Raw genomic sequence first — 20,431 nt, forward strand, 5'->3', positions numbered from 1 at the left:
TCATCATTCGATGTGATTACTGAGCGTCCTTGGGACCCAAGTCAGCACTTGGTCATGGCATCGCCTCTGGTTAATGTTGCGAAGGTTTGTATCGAAACCCAATTGTCTTCTATGTCTGCACGTGCTTGATGACTTATCTTGTTACCCAGTGTTCCCTGTTGCTTGGATCGCAGTGGTACAGCATCGATGAAAAACATGCAGCATAGCGGGAGTAAGCCCCCCGTGTATAGGGCTATGTCCAACATAGGGTCTAGTACGACCCTAAAGGACAATAAAATGGATTTTTAAAATAAATAAAAACATGCAGCATAACTTATCAGAAATAGGGTTGTCAGCGAAGCCTATTCGCTGATCAGGGTAGATCCAAACTTTGTTTTACATACTGCTGAGCCCATTCTGTAGGAACTCGTTGTCGACGCCGACACCCCCGGGCTGCTGATGTGTTTCCCTCTTTTCTCCGCTGCCAAATTAAATGGCGTGGTACACAATACTGTACACTTTACTTATCGTGTTCCTAATCTTGCTAAGGTTCTGTCAACCTTCTGTCTCTCCACATTCAAATGAACAACTCCTGGATCTCCACGATACTCCACTCCATTGATCAGAATAAGCGTCATCGATCCCTGCTCCAAACATGTTTTTTCACAGTATGTCAGACCGGCAAAGTGGGCAGCTTGATGAATGGCTGCTTTTGAACCACTGAAGGCCAATTTAGATCGTTAGAAAGGTCGAGCGTCTGGTACTCACTTTGTACAAGCAACTTGCATGGAAACGGTTCTTGCAGGTCTTGCAAGGCTTCTGCGGAAGGCTGCTATCCATGACACTGATAATCCTGCTGCGAAGTAAGGACCCATACAATCATACAAGAAACTTGCGTACGAGTAACAGATTGCACACTCCACTTGACCAGCAAAGTGAAGGGTCACATTCTTCGTGAATAGAGTTAAGCCGTCGACAATCCGACCGTTCTGCGTATGACTCGTTAAAGGAACCAGTATTCATCATTGCCATATCGCTTACCTGTTGCCAAACAATTTGTTGTACTCCCAGCACCCAAGCTCTCCATCTGTCTTCAGATACCCCGACCATCTTTGTATCACGGATGTCAAGTCGGTGCAATGGCCAGTCGTTTGGCAATCTCAGAGACAATTCCAGCACTTGATCATCGACTGTGTAGGAGGCTGTGACCTCTCCAGCGCTCGGTGACACTTTGATGACGAGATTCTCCGTTGTGTGTAGCTCTGACGATGGATCAGCCTGCCGCACTTGCGCAAGCTCGGCTCTGATAATGCCTGGTGAGAAGTATGAAGCAGTGTAGTCCACCACGCGCGATAACAGCTGTCTGTCTGAACAGTCTGAGATCCAGGCTCGTATTAATGCTGGGACTGTCAGAAGCGCTCGATGATAGATATGAGCGGCTAGGAGTCGGATGCTGAGGACACTCTCGGGCTCGAAGTCTGAGGATAGTTAAGTTAAAGACATGACACAGGATAGAACCACTGACGGTCAATGAAAAAGTCATCGACTGCCCAAATATCAAGTTTGAATGCCTTCCTCTTTCCACTGAACAGGCCAAGGACATCGAAAACATTAGGAATGAAGAAATCTCCCATGATACCAAGGCTCCTCATTCGATTGAAGTACTGTGACCTCACTTTGGATAGACTGAAGTGTGCGTTAGCTAAGGATGTTTATAGCCCTAAATCAGTACTCACAGCGTCGATGAATAAATCGAACATGATCATCCATGCTAGTAGATAACCGGAAAATTTGTACAGTTCTGACAAATCAATCTTCGACGTTGTCTGATTCGAAATCACGGAATCCCTCTGCTGACGTGAAATTCGATTGCAAAATCGCAAGAAGTTCAGCAGGTAGTTCAGCGCTAACATTGTCTTCTGTGTCAACAGCAGATTCGATGACAAAATATTCGGTCCGCTTTCGAGCTGCTTTGTGCAGAAGGCTGTACCCCATGCGCTGAACTTCGTAGGAAGGATCAGTGAGGAGGTGACACATCTAGACATCAGGTATCAGTACAGGCACTCGAAACCATTCAAAATATTACTTCGGGCAGAGTTTTTCTCGTTCATCAATGCATCAGGCAACCCTTGGATGACCGCAAGTGCTAGTTCCCTGCACAGAGAACGTGGCTCAGAGCGATCGGCATTATCTGTCGCAACTTCAGCGTCGTGCTCTACTGGTCTGAGTTGCGACTGACCAAGTTTCATGGATACCAAGTTCTTAACAAGCGCCAAAATAGATTCTTTCCTCCCGTCCCAGCTTGCACGCAGGGGCTTGTTGGTCAGGACCAGATCTTGAATAGCGAGTATAAGACGGAGCGATCTCCCTAGCATCGTCAGTGTTGCACTGTCGGCAAAAGAACAATTCTGGGTGTAACTTAGCGATGAGTATGACGGCGACTTGTTATGACTGGCTGACATACCTCTAAGTTGTTCTCAACCACATCAAAGATAAATTCCCAATGATTCCCAGCAAGGTTCTGCAAAATCGGGGACAAATGAATGAACAAAAGTGGCATCATATTCTCCACATCTTCATCGATATCTTCGTCCGAAGAGACCCAAGCTTGACATGTCTTTACGACATTGACAGCGCGCTGCTGTGGTAAGAACACCACATCAGACTCAGGATCAGGGGCTGTCGCTGCAAGACGACGAAGCAAGACGACTCCTGTCGTGTTTGCTCTGCTAGCGGGCACTCCGAGGATATCCGAGGCAATCTCGTTGCGGTAACGGTCCATTCTCAATGGCTCTGGAGCAAATTCAGTGATGCTGGCGAGGATGGTCACGGTAGTTTGGGGCGCTATAGACGTATTATTGTGCGAACATCGACCACTACATGATCTATATGGCGCACCTGTCTTTTCCAGCCTACGTGCTAGATTCAACCATTGGTCAGAATCTGCTTTGCTAGCGCTTGCAAATAGGTGCTTCAACACCGAGCGCAGCACTAGTGCATCTCTGACAGTATCCTCCCTTTTGGCATGATTGACAACGTCCACGACAAAAGACACCAAAGCATCTGATAAAGTTGTCGCGCGAGCAGATATGCAAGCGCTGACAACTTGACTGTGAAGACCGTCGTCGCCTGTAGACAGGAGGTAAGTAGATAGTTGGTGAACCTTCCCTAGCAGTCTGCGCAGTTCTGACCGCGATACATCTGGCCCAAACAATCACTTGAAGTTGCGGGGACACGTAGAACATCGTTCGCGTATTGACCAAGTATCAGTATGTGCCGAAGTGCCCACATATTCTCCTTAGCGATGCTCCGGTTGTCACCCAAGTATGCCAGAAGAGCATATGTAACCCTGATGTATGGTGAATAACCCCTTGGATCGAATTCCAGGCCAGAGATGGTTGGGTTCTCAAACTCCGAGATGGCCGGAATGATGGACTCGATGAATGCAAGACTAGGGTCTGGTGGATCTGACGGAAGCGAGTTAATCATTGTGTTGAATTCGCCTGGTGTAGGGAAGACGTCTGCAAGTGGGGTGATATCAATGCCTTTCGGCTTATGACCTGGAAGCGTTAGAATATCTTCTGGTCTACAAACAGTTTAGAAATGCAACAAACATGGTAAGGCGCACTGACCGCGTGTAGGTAGAGCAATCTCGAAGAAGCTCTTTCAACTTCTCCTTAATTATTCCGCTCAGGACGCCCTGTAGTCCAATATCTGCCTTTGAAACCCAGAGATTCCAAATCCCTCGTGCGGTATCGATTATAGGTGTTTCCAATGTGGGAAATGTTACTGGTAGTAGATATCCTACGATGAAAACATTTTGGAGAACAGATGCCAGTGAGTCACTGGTAAGTTCATAGTTCTTGCTGAGCATGATGCGCGTGAACTCTATAACAGTGGCTAGCCTAGTGAACGGCGCATTCGTTGTGTACAGAATATCGTCTACAGTGGACGATAACGATGATACGAGCGTCTGGAACAAAATATCTTGCCCGTTCTCCGAGAGGAAAAAGTCTATTTAACAGTCAATTAAGAACACCAATAGCAAAGGAGGACTCACTTTGTGCTTGGATGAGCCTCTTTACTAAATCGCTGCGATAAGTCGACACATCTTCGTTTAGCACCTCAATAAACAAGTGCTCTATGACACCATCTAACTCGCCATCCTCGGGCCGTAAATATTTGGGACATATGTCGGCGCCAATCACGTCCAGCAGTGACGACAACATGTCGATCTGTTGGGAAACATCGACCAGTAAAACATGCCATAGCTCCACACAAAGATCCTCGTCATTCCGACGAGACATGAACGCAGAGATTGCCTGAGGAGAAGCTTGCAGAATGCGGAGCGCATTGTTAATGAACATGTTATCCACTCTCTGCCAACAATTAAGAATTGTACTTCTACAAAGGAGGGAAGGATTACACACCACAGTGAAGTCGGTATGCTGGAATAGATGAGATCCAAACGTTTCCATTAGCGTGATCACCACGCTGATGTTCTTCGAAATTCCAGCACTGGTCACATCGGAAGCAAGGACCGTCTCGCACTTCTCAACAGTTTCCTGCACATATTTGCTTATGAGAGTGCGTGTAACCTCTGCAGGAAGGTCCTTCGTTTCAAAAGTGTCCACGAACATCCGAAGCACCGTAGGTGAAAGAGAGAGAGACCCGTCTTCTTGAGAAAGAATCGCACTCGAGACGGTATCCCAGGCAGTTTTGAAAAGATCTGCGAAGGAGACGGGATTAGATCAAAATGGTGGTGGACGTAACACACTCACCAATATTCATGCGATACAGAGATAGTAAGGAACTGGCCATCAACTTCCCCACATCATTCTCGTCAGTTCTTAGGCGCCTTGCTTTAAGCTCTTCCCAAATGCGCGTGAATTGAGATCTGACAAGCTCATCTGCCACGTCTTGTAGACGCGCGTTATTTGGCACTAGGCCATCTGAGACAGACCCGGATAATGCTCCATGGTCCTGGGATCCACTCAACAGTCTTCTCAAGAAGAACACCAAACATTCCAGGAGGGACGAAAGGAATGAGGCAGAAGGTACCTTTCTCTCTAAAGAACTCAGAGCATGACCGTCGATCGCTGCCCAGAACGAAGTGAGAAATCGTCGAGGGGCATCCCCGTCCTAGAGGAAGCCGCGATCACCTGCTAGACAGATTACTAATCGCAACATGTTGCAGTAAGGAACATACGGAGGAGGGAATTGTCGACAAAACAACAAGGACCGTAGGATACCCATCGACGGGTGATCCAGCACACCCAAGTTCAAGGAATTGAAGAAATTCGCAATATGCCTCAGAAGAATGTTCCTTGCGAGTGGAAGATATTTTAGTCTCGAGCTCCTCGTTATCCGAATCCGAATCGTCACCATCCTCGTGTTTATCTGCGTCATATGCCCCTTCAAGAATCCACGCATTTGGGAACTCTGTGGAACCAAAAAGTTAGGAATGTTTGATGCCAAGACTATTAAAATTGGTTTACCTTTGAGAAAAACTAAGACCGGCTGGAACAAAACATTTCTAACTCCTGAGTCCGTCTCGACCCATGCAGAACGGAGTAAAACAACGCTCAGTATAGGAATAAGTGGCTCAATGGCACCTGTATAATTCTCAGCGCATTGAACAAAAGAAATAGTTCCCAGATCACCTTTGTAACGTTGTAGCAGCACGGACAATAATGCCCATGTGGCCTGACGTACTTGGGGTTGCCCATGCCCAAGACCATGGATTTCAGGGTCCGGAATCCAAGGCGCATGCTCACCGCAATATAACGACGTCCAAAACAGTGGGTTAGATAGAAATCTAGATAGATCATCTAGAGACGTAATCTTTGAGGCAAGGCGAGCGTCTACAGAACTATGAGGAGAACTATGAGCATTGCTTTGACCTAACTTACCAAAGAGCCAGCGGAAAGCGCCCAGTGCACCAAAACGAAGTCGAGCATTTCTATCAAGATCACTCTCTTCATCTGCCTTGTTAGATTCTAGTTCTTCACTAGGGGCTGCCGGAATGAATCTTCCGCCGGGCTTCTTGATGCCCGGAGTGGGAGGTGCAACTGGTGCAGCAGGGTTGAGGTAAAGATGAACTCCCGAAGGATCCAAAAGAGTTCTTTGAAGAAATTCCATGATGGAGGCCAGCATTTCGAAGTTTACTGGTGTTTCTCCGTCTACACCTGGAGAGGTGATACTAGACCAGGACTTCTGTCCCATCAGAGATACCTGACGGTCAACATCGTGGGCGAGCATGCACCATGTACCCATAAGAGCTTCAATTTGCTCAGATGTTGCAGTATCTCTCAAAAAGAAGATAGCGGCATCCCGGACAGCTGGGATGCGTAGATACGAGAAATGGAGTGCAGCAGCCAAGAGGCGGATCCGGCGGACAGGATGTGTGAAGAATACAGGAGCCCTATGAAACTAGATATAATTAACGTCAAGATATGATTATGATTGCAAAACGACACACCCAAACTGGTAGCATCGTGACAAGTGCATCGCATTCCATGCTTTCATCTCCCTTCTTTGAGCTTTCATCGATCCATTTTGATTGAAGTTCTTCTAGTGCCCGCCCCTTCGTGACTGGATCCTTCTTTCCCAAGGATCGAAGAATGATTACAAGTTCCGGAGGAAGTCTATGTATAAGGCCGAGAGTATCCAATGGATCTGGCTGCGGTGGAGCCGGCTTAGAGGGAGGAATGTAGACCTTCTTCCGCGGTTCTTTTTTCTGCCCTTTCTGTTTCTTCTGTTTCGCGACGACAGGGACTTCCAGAGGGGGTACACCTACAGCTGCCTTGCGAGCATTCTTCTTCCGTGTACCCGAAGTCGCTGAGGACTTCGTATTTTTCGGCATGGTAAGCTATTTACAAGTTAATAAGAGCTGCGAGATACAGCGTGCACCGCTGAGCAATTGCGATTACTAAGTGATGGGGCTGAGGGTATGTGACTGGTGGTTGTTTGTACTTGTTGAATCCTAAAGCCCTTGATTTCCTTTTTAGAAAAATAGCCAAAGTGCGGTTCTTAAAAACTTCCTTCCTCTTACCATTAATTCGTCACGTCGTGATCTACCTCATTTTTGAGGCTTACAGGTCGTACATGACGTGCAGTCTGCTTACTCGAGCAACGACAGCTTCAAGTAGAGCATGCTTTCATTCACATCCCTTTCAGAGCCAAAGTAATAGGTTTGCGACATTCAGAGTAAAACGTGCAGGTATAACCATCCGATCTCTAGCCAGATGCAACTGCAATAACTGTGACTTCTCAGGCATTTCCATTCCTCGTGTTCGTTCACAGAAGTATGAATCTACTGCAACAGCGTCAGCAGTTGCTCCTTCTGTCGCTCTGCAAGAAAACATCGCAAGTGCTCCAGCACCCACAGGTGTCCCGGCGGGTAACCTTCTTCTCGAACAACCATCATGGGAATCGATTAAGCAAATGATATCCTACCCGACACTCCGTGCTATTATTGAGAAGCCTTACCAGTTCAAAACAATGACCCCCGTTCAAGCTGAAGTTGCAAAGCTTCTCCCAGGGCTTGCTCTACCTCCTGACTCAACATCTAACGACATCCCGACACACCCGCGAGATCTTTTGGTCAAGGCAAAAACTGGTACTGGGAAGACCTTTGCATTCCTCATTCCGGCTATAGAGGCTCGCGTGAATGCCATCCACGCTTGGGGTAAGCAAGCGGTTCTCGATGCAGGCCTTGTTTCGGACAAGCATCTGGAGGGGCAAGCTAGGAGACAATTTACCAGGGAACACGTCGGCACCCTTATCATCAGCCCCACCCGAGAGCTCGCTACGCAGATTGCCAACACTGCTATCAAGTTGACCCACCATCACAAGGATTTTGAAGTTAGACTATTCTATGGCGGATCAAGCAAGCGAATACAGATGCGCGATTTCATGAAAGGGCGGAGGGATATTGTCGTAGCTACCCCCGGGCGACTTCGCGATTTGCTGCAGTCGGAGCCTGAAGTAGCGAAAGGTGTCAGCAAATGTAAAATGGTACGCCATCCTGCGAGTTTCAGTGTGATCCCCTTGCTTACCGATTTGTGGCTAGGTGATATTCGATGAGGCAGACATGCTTCTCGATATGGGCTTCCGGGATGACATTGATGCAATTATGAGTTATTTGCCGCCTAAATCTGAGAGGCAGACATTTCTCTTTTCAGCAACACTATCTCGGACCGTTCGCCAGGTCGCACAGACAGTTCTTGCTCAGGACCATAAATTTATTGACGTAGTTCCTGAAAGTGAATCTCCAGTTCATGCACACGTCCCCCAATATCACACTGTCCTCCCCACACCATCTCATCAGATCCCCCACCTTCTTCGTCTTCTTGCACACGACCAGCTTACAAACCCGGGCAAGAGCAAAGTCTTGTTGTTCCTCCCCACGACACGTATGACGCAGCTTTTCGCGACACTCACTCGCGAGCTTTCAAAAACAGTATTACCTGCTGGGGCACACACCAGGGTGTACGAGATTCACTCTAAGCGCACACAGGACTCACGCATAGCCGCCTCCGATGCTTTCCGCGCTGACAACTCTGGAGCATCGATTCTCGTCAGCTCCGACGTCTCCGCGCGAGGCGTGGACTATCCGGGGGTGACGCGGGTCATTCAGCTCGGCATCCCCGCTGCCACGGAACAGTACATCCATCGTGTCGGACGTACTGGCCGCCAAGGCTCTACAGTTGGACGTGGTGACCTGGTTCTTCTACCTTGGGAGATCGGCTTTTTGAGCTGGCAGCTTAACGAAGTTCCGCTAAAGCCAGTCACCTCAGACGAGCTCGCCCGCCAGGTCCAGGACCTTGCAGTTCACTATGATGCTGACCCTCAAGCGGTATTCAAGGGCGTACCAATCAAGCTACATGACGCTAGGGGTCGGCCAACGCGGGGCGGACCCAGGATGTATGACGCGCCGCTTTCACCACGCCTTTCCTCGGAAGAAATGAACAACAGCATCGCGGCGCTACTAAAACATATCGACGAAGAAGCCGTCAAGGAAACTTTCGCTTCCCTACTTGGCTATTATATTCCCAAGTCGCCCGAGTTGCGAGTTCAGAAGGGCAATATTCTGGCTGGATGTAGAAGTTGGGCAACGGAAGCATGCGGCCTACCTACGCCTCCATATGTCAGTGACGGCTTCCTGCAGAAGATGGGCCTTAACGACGGGCGCACGAAGCACTTTGGCAAATCACACCGAGACCCTAGGTCTTCTGGGAGACCTGTAAATTCATGGGAAGCAAGGGGCAAGCAGAACAACCGGTCTTTCGAGAACCCCAGAGGGAACTTCCGTCGGGATGAGCAGTTGGATAATAATGACCCTTCTGGCAACATCGATGAGTATCGTGGTGCACGTTATGGAAGGGAGAGGCCGGAGCCGCGCAGAGAGTGGGGTCGTGACAACGACCGTTCTGGCAGGCGTTGACGAGTATCGTGGCGCACGTTATGGAAGGGAGAAGCCCAAGTCACAGAGAGAGTGGGTGCATCCTAGTGACCCTTCTGGCAATACCGAAGAGTACCGCGGTTCACGCTATGGGAAGGAGACCAGACCACAGAGAGAGTGGTCGCGTGATGCTCCGCGCCGTGAGAACAGCTCACGTGGGTTTGGCAATCGGTGAGGAAGTACAATACTAATGTAGACCGCATACAATGCATTACTCGACGTTCGTTATTAGCCTACAACCACACTTATTAATGTCATCCATAGAGCATTCGCAACAGCATTGATTCCACATGTTATTTATGAGTGATATTATGCCATGTAGCTGTTTAGTCAGTTGGTGGTGTCATAGTTCCGACACCATTGGCAATTGGATGTTCCTGTGTACTTATCCTCAGCGCCTCTTCACCTAACCATCGAATGTTCGGGGTGAGGTGGGTGGAAGGATCTCAGTTGCTCCTGGATCTGTTCATCGAGATCAGATTGTCCACAAGATGCTGCAATGAAGCCTAAGAAGGGCGGTGAAGGATTGAGTGGTCTCGAGCACAATTCGGGATGGGCTTGTAAACCCATGAAAAATGGGTGATCTGCAATGATAAATCGCAACAGTCTTCAGATCGATTACGCATGACCATACCTTTGAGTTCAAGGATCTGCATTCTCTCCCCCTTTTCGTCCTTGCCCACAAATGTAAGACCGCTCTCCTGCAGACGCTGCACATGTTCCGGATTGACCTCGTATCGGTGTCGATGCCTTTCCCACATTTTTTCATTGCCACCATATAACTTGCGAGCCTTGGACCAAGTCTCGAAATTACGGTCAAAAACAGTGGGTCGAAGACCCAGACGCATTGTCCCACCCATATGAGTGCGTGAGATCTCAGGCATGAAAACGACAAAAGCATTCTGCGCGTCGGGAACGAACTCGGTCGATTGAGCATCTGCAGAAGATAAGAGAAGTAATGGCTAACAAGAAATGGAACGAACCTGGTATGCCGAGCACGCTACGTGCCCATTCTACCACAGCCATCTGGAAGCCCAAGCAGATTCCAAGAAAGGGATTTGCTGCTCTCGTGCCCATTTGATGGCAAGAATCATACCCTCCGTGCCGCGCTTCCCGAACCCACCTGGAACCAGAATACCGCTGTCCTAATCTGAGTACCGGACGATCTCCTAATCATATGTACGACCGTCACTTACCCAGCACCAACAACTGCTCGCCACGCATCGTGGTATTTAGCAGGATCAGACTCCTGCGTTGAAGACTCCAGGTCCGATGACTCAACCCACTACGCAACATCACTATAAGTCGTTTATTCTCGGGGGACCAACGCAACCAACCTGAATAGTGAGTTTCCTGCGAACGCGGAATGCAGAATGTTCAAGGGCTTTTATGACAGACATGTACGAGTCTTTCAAATCGGTGTACTTCCCAACAAGAACAATTTTGACCTCGTCGAAGAGGCGTTCTTGCCTGGACAATGGGAGATGAGAAGCGATAATAGAAGAAGAGAAGTGGCAGTACCCTTTTGTCACGCCTCTCCACTTCGCTTCCAAGGACAACCCTTTGGAAACCCACTCCTCCGTGATGTTCAAACCTTGCGAGATTGAGCCGCTTGCGGAGATACTCGATAATTCGTTGTGACTGCAAGAGTAGAGGGACGTGATAGACAGATGAGACATCATGGACACCTATCACCTGCTCTGACGCAACGTGACAGAACATTGAAATTTTGTCCTTGGTAGAGGATTCAAGGGGTTGGCGTCCCAATAACCGGCACGCGATCTCCGGACAACGTCAGGTGTGGCATTTGGAAATAATACGTCACTTACTAGGTCGGGCAGCAAACCGAGCCCACGCAGCGCATGGACAGTAGTCTGAGTTGGCTTCGTCTTCTGCTCACCATGCATGTCAGGGACAAGTGAAACATGAATTAATGCGAAGTTATCGTGTCCAACGCGAAACTGGAACTGGCGCATTGCCTCTATAAACGGCGCCGACTCGATGTCGCCGACAGTGCCGCCAAGCTACAAAAAAGTCAATATCACGACGGATAAGTATTACATGCTAGCTTTCACCTCCACGATACAGATATCGGGTTCCTCTCCCGATTCATCCACCGGCACTTTTGAAACACGTTGTATCCAATCTTGAATCGCATTCGTTACATGCGGCACGATCTAACCATAAAGGATTAAGTGAAGTACGTAACAATCGTCATAGACGTACCTGCACCGTTTTTCCAAGGTACTCCCCTCTCCGCTATTCACAATAATGAACTCTATTCAAAAGCTCAAGAAAAGATAAACTCACCTCCTTGTCAATAACTTCGCGATAAATTTTACCTGTAGTAATGTTATTGTCTTTGGATAGTGTGACATCCAGGTATCTTTCGTAATTCCCGAGGTCTAGATCCACCTCACCACCGTCATTCAGAACGTAGACTTCGCCTGACGGGCGAATCGAATCTTAGACGTTTGTGCAGGAAGTCTCACACTCGGATCTCACCATGTTCTGTCGGTCGCATAGTACCGGCATCTATATTCATATAAGGATCTATCTTGATAGCTGTGACTTTGAGGCCTGCAGTTTTTAAGAGTAGGCCTGTCGAGGAGGCTGGGGTGATAATAAACAACTAGGTACAGCGTCAAAAACGCTGTGTCGCACCGATAACACCCTTCCCAATCCCACTAACAACACCTCCAGAAACGAGGATATATTTTGTCATCGCTGCAACAATGGGAAGGTGGCAAGCAGATGAAAGAGCTCGCAAAAGAATACGAGCAGGATCCGTCGAAATTTTGGAGACGTGATCAACAAATAAGGCTATACATATACACTGCCACTATCTTATCACGCCCCTGAATGACATCGAACGTGTATGAGAAGATGATGAAACACTGTTACGATATTCCTCTAGTACATAGTACTGTATTGCCGCGATCAAATTTTGTGCCGTATGAGTTCGTGACATATCTCGTACTGGGTAATTACAGTGAGAGTACAGCAGTGACTCTTCCATTGAAGGAGTGATATTACGACAGAGATGCATAGGAAGAGAAGGACCCGGCGCTCACATAGTCAAAGGATGGAGGAAAGTTGATTGCGAGAGAAGAACGAAAAGAAAATGAGTGACTGTGTACTTATGTAAAATGAAGTCCTCACGCAGTGAGGAGGAACCAGCAAGCGTTGACAAGGACTTCTAGTACACGCCACTGCCAGTTGACACATGTGTGCGCTTCTGGAAGGACATGGGAATCATGTCTGCTCCTGCATCGGAGTTATCCACGACCTCAGCGTGATATTGTCGAACGCTAAGGATGAGGCGTGGTCCGAGTACAAACAGTTGCAAGACCGAGAGAATTTGACGAATGCCATCATAAATCTGATATCCCACGTCAAGTGAGTCCTGTAGAAGTGATAAATACAGGTCACCAAGCATCAGCGACAGAAGGGCGCACGAAGTACGGAGACAAATATCCAAAGTCTAAACAAGAAACAGCAACAAAGCTAACATGTACGAAACTTCAGTAAAGAAAGCTTAATAACCGCATTCAGACTACAAAGCGTACCTTGCAAAGTAAACCACGTGAGTTCTCATTAACACTGTAAAACAGTCCCCAACGACCCATCCCGTCGACGATCGTTGCAGTCCACGGAAGTGTTTTACAACAATCCAGACTGCAAGACACAGTGCGAGAATCTCCCATACAGTGGAGAGTATCCATGTCATGAGAAGAAGAATGACAGCGTCTGCCTCCGGGTCATTGCAATAGCACAGATAGGTACCGGAGAGGATGAGCTCCTCTGGTATTCATTTGATCAGCATAAATCTTCCGACCATAATTAAAGCTTACCCCCTACAGTATGCTTGTTTATCATTCCAATCATCACTCCACAGGCGATCGTGACAGTCGTGAAGGATACACTGAGAAATATAAGCATATTTCTTGATTTCTGATACATGGCATACAGCCGAGTGATCGTGATGGCTTGCATGGTGTACCAGTCAGGACGATATCAAGTATCGCAGCTGAATAGCTTACCACCTAGCATGGCATTCGCGATGCCACTCATCCAATTTAGTGTGAGGTACGTAACATTGCCTGAAAATCCCAGTCGGTGACGAATCTCGGAAGAGGATTGAATACTCCAAACAAACTCACAGCTGTTGCAGTCAGTATATCGAATCAACGAGCTTGTTTAGAATCTCGCTCACCCCTACAATAGGAGTGTAGTTAGTTAGATGGGAATGGCAAGCACAAATGCGTTAGAATACTCACTTCATCTGTCATCGAGACTGTCGGAAGAAATTCTATACGTCACTGATCAGAAGAAGCGCACGCGGTGTATGTGCGGAGACATACGCAGCATGTTGATTCTTATTGTGAGTAACGGCTTATTAGCACAGCGAAAACTTGTTAACCTTGCAAACGCACACAATGTATACTATTCCAATGTAGCGCACCTAGAATATTTTGAAATCAGCATGTCTTGCCAACCGCACATATAGCATAAGCTACGCACACCGATGTATAGAACCGTCATGAGGGACCAGTGATGTCTCTGCTGCGAATCAATTGCGTCCTTCTGACATGGGACTCTGCTCACCCAGACCAGTTCAAACTGTAATGATCATTCTTAGTGAGTCGATTGCCCCAGTAATGGCGTCAATTTACCTCTTGTCCGATTGTCAATGCTGAAATTATTATAAGGATATTCAAGTGGTTCTTTAACACTGCCTTACTTACCCCAATCGTATATCACCGCAGCAGAGGAGGCAACTGTGAAACCACAACTGAGACAACACCGACATCATCCGACAGGTTCTTCACAAACCTATATAATAGCTGGAATTGATATTGAAATTGATCAGTGGCCACAAAGAGGGAGCATTTGAGACTGCAGTCATATTTGAGGGATGATAAGTCACTGCCGTGAGTGAGTGGCAGACAAAGTAAAAGGTATGATGATGGAGTTCATGCTAGATATACCACCGCCCAGCGCCCCCATCGCTAAAAGGGCACAATAGAGATGAAAGTTCTTGATTGACCGTTGCCATCGTGGTATAATATTAAGCAGAACGGAGCAGTCACTCCAAGTGAGGCGGGTCCCTCGAGCCCCTCCGAGTCGATCGAATCAGGGTACAATTTGGGTTAGGTTGATTGTGGATCTATAAAGCAGTGTTTTCATGAGGGGAACGTTTGAACATCACAAAAACGACACGTTGATTGTGATTTCTAGAACTTGTTTCCAACGCCACTCTCGGGATGTTCTTGCATCACTGGCAGTCCAGGTATCCTTTTTCAGTAAAATCATACAGTCACTGATATAGCACAGATCAACAAGGGGCGATGCAACCTTTGGAAAAAGTATACCGTCCGAATAATTATCGATGAGGCCGGATCCGTTCTCTCTCTCCACTTCGGCCCGGGCTCCGGCAGCGTAATAGCTCATCCAAAGTCTCTCGAAAAAAGTCACATTGTGTCGGCACGACATCAGAAAAAAAATCAAGAATAACAAATGGGTACAATTGCAGCAAGCGGGTATCTCACCTGTCTCAACCACCTCCAGGTAAACCCCTCACACCCAACACCCTCCAATGCGCCCTGTTCCTCTTCACAAGTCCTCGGCGCCTGTCGTGTCGTACACACTTCCTCACTTCCCGCTTCGGTCACCATCAGGTTATTATACCATCAGAACAAAAAAAGATGTGGTAGGGATCCTGATAGGCGAAACGCATACGAGACGCACCGCATTTATGATACATCATGATCATGCTGGTCTATGAGTCATAGACCTAGCTCAAAATAGAAATGAGAAACCAGAAGCCTGGAAAGATACGACTTTGTGCGACTCCGCATCATGAGCAGTGCAGAAAGGAGTAGAATAGAGGTGCAGTAGTTTCATACTAGTTCCACGTTCCACCTGACACACGGAAAATATCCAAGGGGATCATGTCGCACGCTGTCTACAGAATTCTCCATTTAATGTGTTCCATAATTAGGTAAACACCCACCAAGCTCACGCAGCGGATAGACGAATCGCCTGGCACAGCAATGACAGAGATAATATTTGGTACAGTCGACCAGTGCAAGCACATTGTGGAGGAACGAATGACTCGGCTTTAAACTCCGAGTGTGTCCTAATCGAGTGAGAACCATTGCCGATTATGTAATCGCCGATCATAAAGTCTCGATTATCCCACATGCCCACGGCGTCTAAAAGTTCAACGTTCAAGCCCATCAACGGATCTAACGACCCTTCGAAGAGAGCAAGAGTGTGTCATTCCGGCGAGTGCTGATTTAGTACATGATGGAACCAGAAGACCAGCCAAGGTGAATGCTGCATAGAAACGTTGGCCAGCGTCAGGGTACAGAGGTTAAAACTTCGTACCATCACGGTTATCAACGTTTCAACCTGGTACCCAATCTGCTGTGATATGTAGTCAGTGCAAGAGTCCACATTCCACCGCCAGTCTGAGGACCTGATGTTCATTGATGATTACGGAACCAAGGGGACTCCATGTCACGGTATTCTTCGTTAGGCGTACACTTTCATTAATATTAGCAGAGCCATAGCCCTAAAACATGATTGGACTAACGAGTTATACTCGAAGTACTTGTGGACAGCCATAACGAGGTTGGCCGATGTGCCTCAGAGTTCCACGCCATGCCAAGGGCCTCAGCAGAACTGTTGAAGTCTCCGCAGGCCTGTAGTCGTTGCCGTGGAGGGGGATAACTTGGGTGTATGATAGCCCAGCATTCTCAGATGCGGCGAATATGGCACAAGGTTCAATTGAGATACTTACCAGAGATAAGTAGTCGAATTGTCCGAATAGTCTCAACTACAGCCATCATTCTCAGAAATGTCTAAAGTTCGCACATTTTTTTGTCAGTGTTTATTGTCCGCTGGGGCCTTGCCCTACGGTAGACAGTACTCGAAAAGTACATACCTGAACAGAGTCGTTGTCAGATGCGTCAAAACATTTAAAGAGAGCAGTGAAAGGAGTGATCCAGCCCACGCCTTGTCTACGCACGCGACCCCAGGTAAAAATGCCAAAGCCATCGTATGAATATCACGTAGTAAGTGGCCAACTGTGTTGGCCTGAAAGCCCTGGCTCCAGAGGGCTCGGACTCAAGCCAAGCCCCTGTAGAAGGCTTTGGCGTATGGTTCAAAATGTAGAAAACAGAGTACTTACATCGCAATCTCGCAATCCCATGGTGTAGCCATATCTCTGACCCGGACAGAATGAATCTCTGTTGGCAAAATTATCGCTCCCCTGAGTCATCTGTGTGCAATATGAGAACAGGATGTTGATTCGACCAGCTTGCAATTGACTGTTACAATACATTGGACAGATTGACCTGAGAAGGCATCTCCCATCCTAGTATCGCCCCAATCAGATTCTGTACAGCACGAGTTGCCATTTCTACTCGAGTTTCCAGTGTAGCGCTTGCAATATGAGGCACTATCACACATCTGCATACCAAATATTAGTACGGCTGAAAAAATAAAATCAGGTAAAGCTGGCACTGACCTCGGCTCTTTAACAAGAGGATGATCAATCGTGACATTAGGTTCCCCTTCAACAACATCCAATCCAGCTCCCCAGATCCATCCTTCTCTCAGAGCCTTCGCCAGAGCATCTGAATCAACTAACGTTCCGCGACTCGCGTTCACGAGGATGCTGGTCCATTTCATCTTCCTAAGCAGTGTCTCATTTACAATGTGATACGTTTCGCCCCCTCCAGGAGCAAGCACAAAGAGAACGTCACTTTCCCGCGCAAGTTCATCGATGTCTACCTTTGAGACTGCTTGAAGCTTGTGTTGTTTTGCGAGCGCAGCATCCCGAGCGTAATTTGGAAGTGAGGATGGGTTTGAGGAATACAAGCAGTGTGTGATCCCGAACGGAACCAGGCGCGCTAGCGTCGCTTGTGCAATTCGTCCAAAACCTAGAAAACCGATTTTCCTGGTGGGCGACGCGGTCGTGGTACTGAGTTGTGGTCCGCACAAGGCAAAAGGAGCCCATGAGAAATTTCCCCACTGACATTGATCTTTCGGCACAAAATTCCACCAAGAATACGAATCACTGACCTGGCCCCTTTGCACAAGGTCTACACCGGTGCCTCCATTTCGGCCAGCCATGAGAGCGAGCATGACCGATAGATCAGCAACTACGTGTCAAGATAAGCAGTTTGGACCGTTTGTTCGGTGTCCTGTCCCACCTGCATCTGTCAGGACGTCAGGAGTATATCCCACTTTTAGACCACGTCGTGCTGCTTCCTTGATGTCGATGTGTTCTGCGGGTTGAGGTTAAACCAAGCGCCGAGGGGATTTAGAACAGCAAACACACCATATCCAACGGACATTGTGGATACCACCTTCAAAGAAGATCCAGCTAGCAAACACTGCCGGTCAAAACTTAGCTAGAGGTATGCGTTGCATACGCACCCTTGTCCAGAAGCTCTGCATTAACCTAAGCAAGCCATCATCAACGGGTGTGTCATCAAACATTAAACAATGACTGTACTTTGTCCGTGAGCATGACAATCACCCCAGTCGCACCAGGTATATTCTCCATCAACCACGACCGTTCACAGGCGCTGTCCTGCGGCCACACAACCAACTACAACTGTAGTAAGCCTCACCTTTCTATACTAGTAACTGGAGATTAACTCACATCTAGCTCTGGTCTTGCCTCAAGAATGGACATGACATCGGGTCCCAGGTTGCGACATACGACAACTTTGGATCGTTGACTGTGTAGATGAGATGCGACAGACATCAGTCGCTGGGTGGGCGCAGAGAGAGTTACGATTGACCCTGATGAAGACATTTTAGCCTGCCGCTGATCCCTGCGGCTACTCCGATGAGCCTCTAGGTAAGTGGACGCAAAAGAAATATCGAAATCTGATCGAGCCACAAAAGCATACGCAGTGGGAAGTTAAAGTGTGTATCAACGCTTCAACTCGGTCCGTGCGGCTTGCCGTGGTCACCTGGTTCGTTCACGGGAAAGGATATCATAAAAGGACATCGTGATGTGGAAAAGTAGCAGAAAGGCATCAACAGCCTACTAGGCACTATATACAAATGACCTATTCAGCAATTGCACTTTCGCCCATATTGACATCAGCATCTTGGGTATCTTCCGACTGCTCGACCCCAATGCTCCCGGCGGGTCTCCAAACATTACCAATGGTCGCTTTCCACAGTCGCACACGACCATCATTTCCAGCGGAAGACAGGACGGTCCTGGGAAACTGCGTATTAACTATGCAGCTTATGATATTTGGAGAAAAAACAAACCCAGTGATGTTCCACTCAACACAGCCAACCGCCGATCTGCACAAATCTCATCAGGAACAAAGCCATAGGGGAGTGAGTATCGCACGTACTTGTGGTGATCGAAATCTGCTACTACATTTGCAGACCATTTAAGATCGCCGCCTTCTCCTTCGACGTCAGGTTCTTCCTCCGCAGGCTTAACTCGCCATATCCTAATATGTCCATCGCGACCTCCAGTAGCTATAAGGTGATATGATCGCCCACACGAGGGCGCCCATGCCACCGACGTGATTGCAAATGGTGTTGGAGTATCTCCGTCGCTTGCAAGTGAGGTTCCTGCCTCAGTGGTCAACCCCGCCGGCGAAGGAGATGGGTCTAAAGTAAGGAGAGTCACAGGTCGACGAGAGGAAGATAATTGTATAATCTGTGATTCAGAGTGAGCAACGTCACAAAAAATACAGTGTGGCAATACTTTGATGGCACCAGATATCCCACAGCCAGCCGCGATGATCTCCCCCCAATATCTATCCTTACACCATGATATGCACCATCCTCCATCTGCTTCTCGATTCCCCATTCCGGGTCGTCCCTGAGTGGCGGGGTTTTGCGTTTGTTGCAGGGCTTGAGCGACCAGGGTTGCAGATGCACCCTCAAGAGTTGCACTTGTTTGTGTTGGTGTCGCAAACGCCACGGAGTACGACGACGACAGTGATGAAGATGGGAGCGTTGAGACATCGACTTCTTCGGAAAGCTGCCATGTGGCTAGCGATGATTGTTCCAAGCACTCGTAGATGCGAACATGATTATCAGAAGAGACAGTTGCCTTGCAGAAGCTCTCATAAATCTCCAACTGAGATGAACGACTGACGTACCAACTTCAACCCAAAATGATGAGGGGCAAATTCGACTGAGCGGACAGTGCCCCTTGCATCAACCAATACAGCCCTTTCCACCCATCTTGAGGAACCGCCTGAAGTAGCCTGAGGAGACCCAGCACCAGCACCATTCGGTTGGGAATCAGCTGTCGATGCAAAGCTAGTTTGCTCCCAAATCTTGACCGTACGGTCGAAAGAGGCGGATGCAAGTATGGTCCCAAATTCTGGGTGAGCCCAGCTTAGTTTGGAGACGGTAGCGTCGTGAGCCTAGCATGAACTGGTTGATAAGCGCAAATACGCGTCTTCCAACATGCTCGCCTTCCAGTCATCTTCAACGTTCCAATTTCCATTACTCTCGTCTACTTGCCAAACTTTGATTCTTTAACATCATCGTAGGTCAACTTGTAGAAATACGTGTATGCAGTGAGGGAATACCATACCGCTGATCAAGACTGCAAGTAGCCAAGCGAAGCCCATAAAAATCATAAGCTACATCTGTCACAAGATCATTGTGCGCGCTCTGGATGAGACCAGTTTGTATCATAATTCTCCAAGCTTGATTTGGAAAACTGAATGGGACGAAGAATTTTGAATTACGCGTCGAGGCAGTAGCGATTGTGTATGGTTGTGAAGGTTTCAACTTCCAGGAAGGTTTAATGCAAAGCCTTTAAAATTAAACAACAACAAACATTGAAACAAACGTCTATACTATGCAGCTTTCCAAGTCATCCATTCAAGTTATGCATGCAGCATTCAAGTTGAAACATTGATCGTCAATGAATACGCGCGGTCACGGTACAGATACGTTTGTTAGTGGAGTGGGTTC

General features: G+C 47.9%; 5 protein-coding genes across 5 annotated transcripts; 1 reads left to right on the plus strand and 4 right to left on the minus strand.

The window, feature by feature from the left end:
• Positions 1 to 642: 642 nt before the first annotated feature.
• On the minus strand, positions 643 to 6,844 carry DFJ58DRAFT_863015 (uncharacterized protein; the record flags this gene model as incomplete). The annotated part of the gene is made up of 20 exons (XM_041394089.1): positions 643 to 699; positions 748 to 832; positions 880 to 968; positions 1,021 to 1,457; positions 1,505 to 1,643; positions 1,716 to 1,780; positions 1,821 to 2,016; positions 2,118 to 2,387; positions 2,444 to 2,823; positions 2,878 to 3,155; positions 3,179 to 3,565; positions 3,612 to 3,993; positions 4,040 to 4,358; positions 4,410 to 4,708; positions 4,761 to 5,121; positions 5,189 to 5,394; positions 5,421 to 5,594; positions 5,643 to 5,843; positions 5,892 to 6,411; positions 6,461 to 6,844. The coding sequence occupies 20 exons, from the start codon at positions 6,842 to 6,844 to the stop codon at positions 643 to 645; spliced, it is 5,229 nt and encodes a 1,742-aa protein (XP_041237577.1).
• Positions 6,845 to 7,026: 182 nt separating this feature from the next.
• DFJ58DRAFT_147219 (P-loop containing nucleoside triphosphate hydrolase protein) lies at positions 7,027 to 9,674 on the plus strand. The gene is made up of 3 exons (XM_041378881.1): positions 7,027 to 7,201; positions 7,256 to 7,998; positions 8,054 to 9,674. Exons 1-3 carry the CDS (start codon positions 7,087 to 7,089, stop codon positions 9,425 to 9,427), a joined length of 2,232 nt encoding a protein of 743 aa, XP_041237578.1. The 5' UTR covers positions 7,027 to 7,086; the 3' UTR covers positions 9,428 to 9,674.
• Positions 9,675 to 9,705: 31 nt separating this feature from the next.
• On the minus strand, positions 9,706 to 12,326 carry DFJ58DRAFT_815971 (CTP synthase N-terminus-domain-containing protein). The gene is made up of 14 exons (XM_041391727.1): positions 12,110 to 12,326; positions 11,951 to 12,058; positions 11,756 to 11,892; positions 11,672 to 11,704; positions 11,521 to 11,622; positions 11,275 to 11,469; positions 11,088 to 11,227; positions 10,967 to 11,056; positions 10,783 to 10,915; positions 10,642 to 10,730; positions 10,542 to 10,585; positions 10,429 to 10,506; positions 10,080 to 10,382; positions 9,706 to 10,029 (listed from the first exon to the last, which is right to left on the minus strand). Exons 1-14 carry the CDS (start codon positions 12,168 to 12,170, stop codon positions 9,848 to 9,850), a joined length of 1,695 nt encoding a protein of 564 aa, XP_041237579.1. The 5' UTR covers positions 12,171 to 12,326; the 3' UTR covers positions 9,706 to 9,847.
• Positions 12,327 to 16,785: 4,459 nt separating this feature from the next.
• DFJ58DRAFT_734413 (uncharacterized protein) lies at positions 16,786 to 18,281 on the minus strand (the record flags this gene model as incomplete). Its single annotated transcript, XM_041386480.1, has 8 exons — positions 16,786 to 16,924; positions 16,983 to 17,488; positions 17,540 to 17,619; positions 17,671 to 17,745; positions 17,799 to 17,843; positions 17,897 to 17,921; positions 17,976 to 18,071; positions 18,126 to 18,281. The coding sequence occupies 8 exons, from the start codon at positions 18,279 to 18,281 to the stop codon at positions 16,786 to 16,788; spliced, it is 1,122 nt and encodes a 373-aa protein (XP_041237580.1).
• A 132-nt stretch (positions 18,282 to 18,413) lies between these two features.
• DFJ58DRAFT_147362 (WD40-repeat-containing domain protein) lies at positions 18,414 to 20,268 on the minus strand. Its single transcript, XM_041378882.1, has 7 exons — positions 20,046 to 20,268; positions 19,924 to 19,984; positions 19,603 to 19,872; positions 19,203 to 19,553; positions 18,841 to 19,154; positions 18,752 to 18,787; positions 18,414 to 18,697 (listed from the first exon to the last, which is right to left on the minus strand). The coding sequence occupies exons 1-7, from the start codon at positions 20,147 to 20,149 to the stop codon at positions 18,541 to 18,543; spliced, it is 1,293 nt and encodes a 430-aa protein (XP_041237581.1). The 5' UTR covers positions 20,150 to 20,268; the 3' UTR covers positions 18,414 to 18,540.
• Positions 20,269 to 20,431: the final 163 nt, after the last annotated feature.

Source organism: Suillus subalutaceus (assembly GCF_016647625.1).
Source record: "Suillus subalutaceus strain FC151 chromosome Unknown DFJ58scaffold_175, whole genome shotgun sequence".
Lineage (NCBI taxonomy): Eukaryota > Fungi > Basidiomycota > Agaricomycetes > Boletales > Suillaceae > Suillus > Suillus subalutaceus.

Coding starts and splice junctions, on each gene's coding strand:
- DFJ58DRAFT_147219 (XM_041378881.1), top strand. CDS start 7,087: ATGACGTGCAGTCTGCTTACTCGAGCAACGACAGCTTCAAGTAGAGCA. Junction 7,202..7,255: donor ATTCAGAGTAAAACGTGCAG/GTATAACCATCC, acceptor GTGACTTCTCAG/GCATTTCCATTCCTCGTGTT. Junction 7,999..8,053: donor GTGTCAGCAAATGTAAAATG/GTACGCCATCCT, acceptor ATTTGTGGCTAG/GTGATATTCGATGAGGCAGA.
- DFJ58DRAFT_147362 (XM_041378882.1), bottom strand. CDS start 20,149: ATGATACAAACTGGTCTCATCCAGAGCGCGCACAATGATCTTGTGACA. Junction 19,873..19,923: donor ACGTTGAAGATGACTGGAAG/GCGAGCATGTTG, acceptor AGTTCATGCTAG/GCTCACGACGCTACCGTCTC. Junction 19,155..19,202: donor GGATATCTGGTGCCATCAAA/GTATTGCCACAC, acceptor TCTGAATCACAG/ATTATACAATTATCTTCCTC.
- DFJ58DRAFT_815971 (XM_041391727.1), bottom strand. CDS start 12,170: ATGACAAAATATATCCTCGTTTCTGGAGGTGTTGTTAGTGGGATTGGG. Junction 12,059..12,109: donor GATTGGGAAGGGTGTTATCG/GTGCGACACAGC, acceptor TTATCACCCCAG/CCTCCTCGACAGGCCTACTC. Junction 10,507..10,541: donor CGGGAAGCGCGGCACGGAGG/GTATGATTCTTG, acceptor GCACGAGAGCAG/CAAATCCCTTTCTTGGAATC.